General features: G+C 51.9%; 1 protein-coding gene across 1 annotated transcript; it reads left to right on the forward strand.

Moving 5' to 3' along the window:
* On the forward strand, positions 1-5,336 carry CAPS (calcyphosine). Its single transcript, XM_060233422.1, has 4 exons — positions 1-86; positions 1,716-1,893; positions 4,163-4,366; positions 5,235-5,336. Exons 1-4 carry the CDS (start codon positions 1-3, stop codon positions 5,334-5,336), a joined length of 570 nt encoding a protein of 189 aa, XP_060089405.1.
* The last annotated feature ends 1,651 nt before the right edge of the window (positions 5,337-6,987 follow it).

The raw sequence follows: 6,987 nt of genomic DNA on the forward strand, positions 1-6,987 counted from the left end.
ATGGAGGAGGCAGGCACCGCTGCCATGGCGAAGCTCAGAGCCCAGTGTCTGGAGAGAGGAGCTGCAGGAATTAAGGGTCTTGCCAGGTATGGCTCGAAGGAGGGGGATGTCCCAACGGGGGGAGGGTTTTCAGCATGCTCTCAGTTCTTCCTCCTGCAGTGCTGATGGCTGAGTCACATGGGGTGGGGGCCAAATAAGCAAAAGGTCCACCTAGTTCAGAGTTCTTTCCCTCGAAACAACTATTTTCAGGACGCCCCCAATGATGGCATGACAGCCAGCATTCTCTGCTGTCGTTTGTCCCCCCCCCCAAGGTAGGCTGCATTTGAACATGGAGGCTTCATTTAGCCTTAATGTCTCTAATAGCCTTCAGGGGATTTCTCTTCATCAGACCGTCCCTTTTTAGGACCATCTGAACTGGTGGCCTTCACTCTATCATGTGGGAGTGGAATCCCACAAGTTGAGCAATTTATTTAAACTCTTTCTATATCTACCTTTCCCTCCAAAGTTGCATGGAGTCATTTTCCTTTTGTCCCACCCATTGAATTTGTTCTCCACAACGCAAACCCTAATATTCCAGGAGAGAGTGGGGAAAAAGTTCTCTCCGTTGACTTTCCTCACAGAGTTCCACGCCAGCTGGTTGTCAAGAGGGGGAAATGCCTTCGACAGAAGTCAAAACCTCCCCAAAACTCCCCACTGGAAATCAGTGTTCCCTATTAGCTGAGTTAGTGTTAGCTAGTGTGGGTTGTATCAAGAGAAGTCTAGTGTCCAGATCATGTGATGTGATGGTATCGCTTTGCTCTGCTCTGGTAAGACCTCACCTGGAGTCTTGTGTTCAGTTTGGGGCACCACATTTTAAGGATATAGAGAAGCTGGAAGGGGTCCAGAAGAGGGTGACGAAGATGTCGAGGTGTCTGGAGACCAAGTCCTATGAGGAAAGGTTGAAGGAGCTGGGCATGTTTAGCCTGGAGAGGAGGCGGCTGAGAGGTGATAGGATCACCAACTTCACGTACTTGAAGGGCTGTTATATAGAGGATGGGGTGGAATTGTTTTCTGTGGCCTCGGAAGGTAGGACTAGAACCAATGGGTTGAAATTAAATCAGAAGAGTTTCCAGCTCCACATTAGGAAGAGCTTCCTGACCGATTGAGGGGTTCCTCAGTGGAACAAGCTTCCTCGGGAGGTGGTGGGCTCTCCTTCCTTGGAGGTTTTTAAACAGAGGCTAGATGACCATCAGACAGCAATGAAGATTCTGTGAATTTTCGGGGAGGTGTTTGTGAGTTTCCTGCATTGTGCAAGGGGGTTGGACTAGATGACCCTAGAGGTCCCTTCTAACTCTATGATTCTAGCTCACAGTTTTTTAGCCTCTTGCTCACCTATTTTTGTCTTAGCTCAGGAAGGATGACCCCAGAACACCCTAATTTAGGCAGTAGCTCAGAACTTTAATGCCAGTAGCTCACAAAGTAGAATTTTTGCTCACAAGACTCCATAGCTTAGAGGGAACATTACGTGGAAATATTTATGCACAGCCCCCTTCTGACTTCTGAGCTCATAGCCGGCGTCACACCCACAAATACATCTTGGCAAGCATGAGGACCAGAAACTTACTTTTGTCAAATGAAAGCAGGACGTGCCTCATCAGTCACAGCAGCTGATGCAGCCCACGGGAGCCTGAGCTGACTGTGGCCCCCTCGCCTTCCCCCCGTCCCCCCAACTGCAGGCGTCTTCGCACCCTGGCAGATGAAAAGACCCAGTCGTTGGGCCTGGAGGAATTCCTGAAGGGCCTGCAGGAGGCTGGTGTCTCTCTGGAGCCAGAGGAAGCCCAGCAGATTTTCAGCGTCTGTGACAAGAGCCAGAGCGGCACGCTGGACTTCACAGAGTTCCTGGAGGCCCTGCGGGTGAGCACCGGAGCTTTCCTTCCTGTGGGTGGTAGAGCCAGGCATGGGGCGAGAAGGGGACACCAGGCAGCCTGGAAGGCACAGGGAGAGGTTGTATGAAGCACCTTTTGTGCAGTGCTGTGCAGGCTGATGGGTGCACATGCGCTCTGGGGCCTGGTGAACTGTACATGGAGGGACACACTTTGGTTGAAAAACAGCAGCCAGCTTTGGTGGTCTTCTTGCCATCTGGGACTAGGGTTGCCAAGTCCAATTAAAGAAAAATCTGGGGACTTTGGGGGCGGAGCCAGGAGACTTTGGGGGTGGAGCCAGGAACAAGGATGTGACAAGCATGATTGAACTCCAAGGGAGTTCTGGCCATCACATATAAAGGGACAGCACACCTTTTTAAATGCCTTTCTTCCATAGGAAATAATTAAGGACAGGGGCACCATCTTTTGGGGCTCATAGAATTGGACCCTCAGGTCCAATCGTTTTGAAACTTGGGGGGTATTTTGGGGAGATGCACTAGATGCTATACTAAAAATCTGGTGCCTCTACCACAAAAATTAGCCCCCCCCCAGAGCCCCCAATACCCACGAATCAATTCCCTATGGGAATCGTTCTCCATAGGGAATAATAGAGTGCCTAGTAGACATTTCCCTCCCCCACCCATGCTTTCTAAAGTGGGGGGAGGGCCTCCATACCAGGGAATCCCCTCCCTGCCCCCTCCCTCTGTCTCACACACACAAACACTACTTGGTCTTCTTCCAGCAGAATGTGCTTGCTGGGAAAACGAAAGCAAGGCAGCACAGGAAAAGAAAGGGAGGGGCCATTCTCCATGCAAACTGTTACTTTCCCATGAAGCCCTTCCTGTTTCCTGTGCAGCCTTAAAGGGACACATTTTAAAACGGATCATAAGCTTTACAACATGATGCCTAAAGGTATGTTCTCTCCCCCCCCCCCCCGATTTTTTGAGAGCGGAAGAGGAGGACCCAATTTTAGGGGTCCCCCGCGGGGGAGGGGGGGGTTGGGAAGCCTACCTGGGACAGAGAGGGATTAACTCTTGAGGTCTGACAGTCTTCCTCTAAGAGAAGTCCAGAAGCGTGAGGACACAGTTTCTTTAAGTGATAGGGTTGCCAATCTCCAGGTGGGGGCAGGGGATCCCCCAGTTTGGAGGCCCTCCCCCTGCTTCAGGGTCATCAGAAAGTGAGGGGAGGGAAATGGCTGCTGGGTATAATGGAGAATTGATTTTCGGGTAGTTGGGGCTCCAGGGGAGGGGCTGTTTTTTAAGGTAGAGGCATCAAATTTTCAGTATAGCATCTGGTGCCACCCATTTTGGTGTAGTGGTGAAGTCTGCGGACTCTTATCTGGGAGAACCGGGTTTGATTCCCCACTCCTCCACTTGCACCTGGTGGAATGGCCTTGGGTCAGCCAGAGCTCTCTTATCTGGGAGAACCGGGTTTGATTCCCCACTCCTCCACCTGCACCTGCTGGAATGGCCTTGGGTCAGCCAGAGCTCTTATCTGGGAGAACCAGGTTTGATTCCCCACTCCTCCACCTGCACCTGCTGGAATGGCCTTGGGTCAGCCAGAGCTCTAATAGAGAGCCAGTTTGGGGTAGTGGTTAAGTGCATGGACTCTTATCTGGGAGAACTGGGTTTGATTCCCCACTCTTCCACTTGCACCTGCTGGAACAGCCTTGGGTCAGCCAGAGCTCTCTTATCTGGGAGAACCGGGTTTGAGGTAAAACAGGTATTTCGGCTCATTGTAATTGTATAGCCCAGGGGTGGCCAATGGTAGCTCTCCAGAAGTTTTTTGCCTACAACTCCCATCAGCCCCAGCCAGCATGGCCAATGGCTGGGGCTGATGGGAGTTGTAGGCAAAAAAACATCTGGAGAGCTACCACTGGCCACCCCTGCTATAGCCCATTGTGGGGGAGGATAATAGATGCTATAAGCAGTAGAATGAAGGGACGTCCATCTGCCTCAACTTAAGGCCTGGTGAAACAGCTCCGTCGTGCAGGCCCTACGAAACGTAAGTGAATCTGGTAGGGCCAAAGGGAGCTGATTCACTTTGCACCCACGGGCTCCACTTTGCACCCATGTTGGTGGCAGCTGATCCCCGTCCCTCCCCAACAAAGCTCCACTTTGCACCCATGTGTAAGACCGCTGCAGCCGTCTTCCTCCATTGCATCAGCAGTGCAGAGACCCCTTCCCCTCCGCCACGAAGGTTCTCGTTTGCCCTGGCAGTGCCAAGATGGGGCCCTCCGTTCCTCCCTTGTCTCCCCTCAGCCTCCCATGTCCAAAGCCCGGAAGGAGGTCATCGGTGAGGCTTTCCAGAAGTTGGACAAGACGGGGGATGGCGTGGTGACCGTTGAGGACCTCCGGGGGGTCTACCAAAGCCAGGCCCACCCCAAGTTCAAGAGCGGCGAGTGGACCGAGGAGCAGGTCTTCCGCTCCTTCCTGGACAGCTTCGATTTGGACAAGGACGGGGAGGTGAGTGGCAGGAAAGCTGGGGGGACAGGTGAGGAGAGAGGGGCCAGCCCTGAAACAGAAGGGCGGCGAGCAGGTGGGCCTTGGGGAGAGGACGAGGGCTGCCCCCTCCTCCAGACGACTGAGCTTGCAGGACTCTGCTGAAGACCTTCCCCCCAAGGGGAGCAGCAAAAGAAGAAGCTATTGGATTAATAAAAGGTAAAGGTAGTCCCCTGTGCAACTCTGGGGTAACGTTGCATCACGATGTTTTCACAGCAGACTTTTTATGCCCCGTGGCGCAGAGTGGTAAAGCAGCAGTATTGCAGTACTGTGGTCTGAACTCTCTGCTCACGACCTGAGTTCTATCCCAACGGAGGCTGGTTCAGGTAGCCGGCCCAAGGTTGACTCAGCCTTCCATACTTCCGAACAGAACAAAACCTCTATTTTCTCCATTGGCTGAGGCTCCTCCCTTGGGGGGGGGGGAGAAGTGTAGAGGACTGGGGAAGGCAGTGGCAAACCACCCCGTAAAAAGTCTGCCGTGGAAACGTTGTGAAAGCAACGTCACCCCAGAGTCGGAAACGACTGGTGCTTGCACGGGGGACCTTTCCTTTCCTTGCCCTTGCCTTCCCTAGTCCTCTACACTTTCCCTCCAGCAAGCTGGGGACTCATTTGATTGACCTCAGAAGGCTGAGTCAACCTGGAGCCGGCTACCTGAACCCAGCTTCCGCCGGGATCGAGCTCAGGTGGTGAGCAGGGAGCTCGGACCGCAGTACAGCAGCTTTACCACTCTGTGCCACGGGGCTCCTTATTGGATTGATATCCTGCCCCATACTCTGAATCTCGCAAGGGTGGTGGGCTTCAGCTCAGGCCGCTTCCTCCCTCCTCCTTGCAGGTCACAGCCGAAGAGTTCCTGAACTATTACGGGGGCATCGGCGCCTCCATCAAGAGCGACGAATACTTTGTGGAGATGCTGAAGGCAGCCTGGAAGCTTTAAGAAGCTCTGGAAGCTCCCACTGCCCCATTGGCCAGCTTGGAGAAGGCATTTCTCTCTTTAAATCACTTCTCCAAGCCAAGTCAGCTGGCGGCTTGGAGATTGCATTTAAAGTTAAAGTTGCTGTCTTTCCATTTCTCTCCACCTTCCTTCCTTTCTTTCTCCCGCCCTCCCCCTCTCTCTCCCTGCCTTGTGGTTCTCAAAAATCTGATGTTTATTCTATGTGGCTCTTACTTTAAGAACTTTGGCTATTCCTGCTCCAGTCCAATTGGAAATCCTCACCCCAGATAAGTATGCTGCAAGCTTCTGCAAAAACATAGTTCCCTTGCTCAAACTTCTTTAAAAAAAACATGACTGGCACCTCTCACCAGATCTTCTCACTTCTATTGTTGGATGGTTGCCTGGAGTGCTGTGATGGACAGCTTTGTGTCTGCACAGAAGCTGCTTGTTCAGAAAGGCCACAGCCAGGTCCTGTCTTGGGAAATGTGCTGAGTTTGCCACATACCTATTGCAGCTTGTAGCTCCTTTTGCACCTGTACAGTGGACTGCTTAAATATTCTGGAGCAAGAACTGAGTCCCTTTGCACCTTTGAGATCCACAAGATATCCAGGGTATCAGCTTTCAAGACTCAAAGCTCCCTTCGTGTGTTCATTGACAGACACCAATTTAACAATGTGCATTTCATTTTTAGGGATGGTGCCACAGGAGATGGTGGCGGCCACAAGCATAGCCAGCTTCAAGAGGGGTTTAGATAAAAATATGGAGCAGAGGTCCATCAGTGGCTATTAGCCACAGTGTGTGTATATATATAAATTTTTTGCCACTGTGTGACACAGAGTGTTGGACTGGATGGGCCATTGGCCTGATCTAACATAGCTTCTCTTATGTTCTTATGTTCTTATGTTTAGGAGGGAGAAGTGAAGTGGCACAACCACACCAGAGCCTTGACTTAGAGGCCGAAGACTGGGGGGGTGGGGGGGTGGGAGAGGAGGAACCCTATCAATACCCTTGCTTTCCCCCACAACGGGGAACTCTGTTTTAGCCTCACAACAACCCTGGTAGGTAGGTTAGGCTTAGTGTGACTGGCCCAAGGTCCCCCCAGCAGGCTTTCAGGACAGAGCAGGGACTCGAACCCGTTCTGCTCCTAGATGGTAGTCCAGTGCTCTAACCCAGGGGCGTCAAACTCATGTTACGAGGGCCGAATCTGACATAAATGAGACTTTTGTCGGGCTGAGGCATGTGTGTACCTATTTATGATTAGGTAGCTGAGATATAAATGTTATAAAGCCACAGACAAACACGAAAGATTTTTTAAAACATCCTTTAAAAATCAGCACTCAGTCTTAAAGGTATTTTTTTTTTGTATTTCTCCCTTGGGGTCCAGGAAACTGGGCAAAGGAAGCTCTGGCTCTTTCCTTCCTTCCCCAGGGGACCAGGAGGGGGAGGAGCCTCAGAAGAAGAAGATAGAAGATATTGGATTTATATCCCACCCTCCACTCCGTAGAGTCTCAGCGCGGCTCACAATCTCCTTTACCTTCCTCCCCCACAACAGACACCCTGTTAGGTGGGTGGGGCTGAGAGGGCTCTCACAGCAGCTGCCCTTTCAAGGACAACCTATGCCAGAGCTATGGCTGACCCAAGGCCATTCCAGCAG

Source organism: Heteronotia binoei, chromosome 2 (assembly GCF_032191835.1).
Source record: "Heteronotia binoei isolate CCM8104 ecotype False Entrance Well chromosome 2, APGP_CSIRO_Hbin_v1, whole genome shotgun sequence".
Classification (NCBI taxonomy): Eukaryota; Metazoa; Chordata; class Lepidosauria; order Squamata; family Gekkonidae; genus Heteronotia; species Heteronotia binoei.

Bases quoted from the DNA above. Each gene is read 5' to 3' on its own strand.
- CAPS (XM_060233422.1), top strand. From the start codon at position 1: ATGGAGGAGGCAGGCACCGCTGCCATGGCGAAGCTCAGAGCCCAGTGT. The intron at 1,894-4,162 runs GTGAGCACCGGA...GTCTCCCCTCAG, and splicing joins AGTTCCTGGAGGCCCTGCGG to CCTCCCATGTCCAAAGCCCG. The intron at 4,367-5,234 runs GTGAGTGGCAGG...TCCTCCTTGCAG, and splicing joins ATTTGGACAAGGACGGGGAG to GTCACAGCCGAAGAGTTCCT.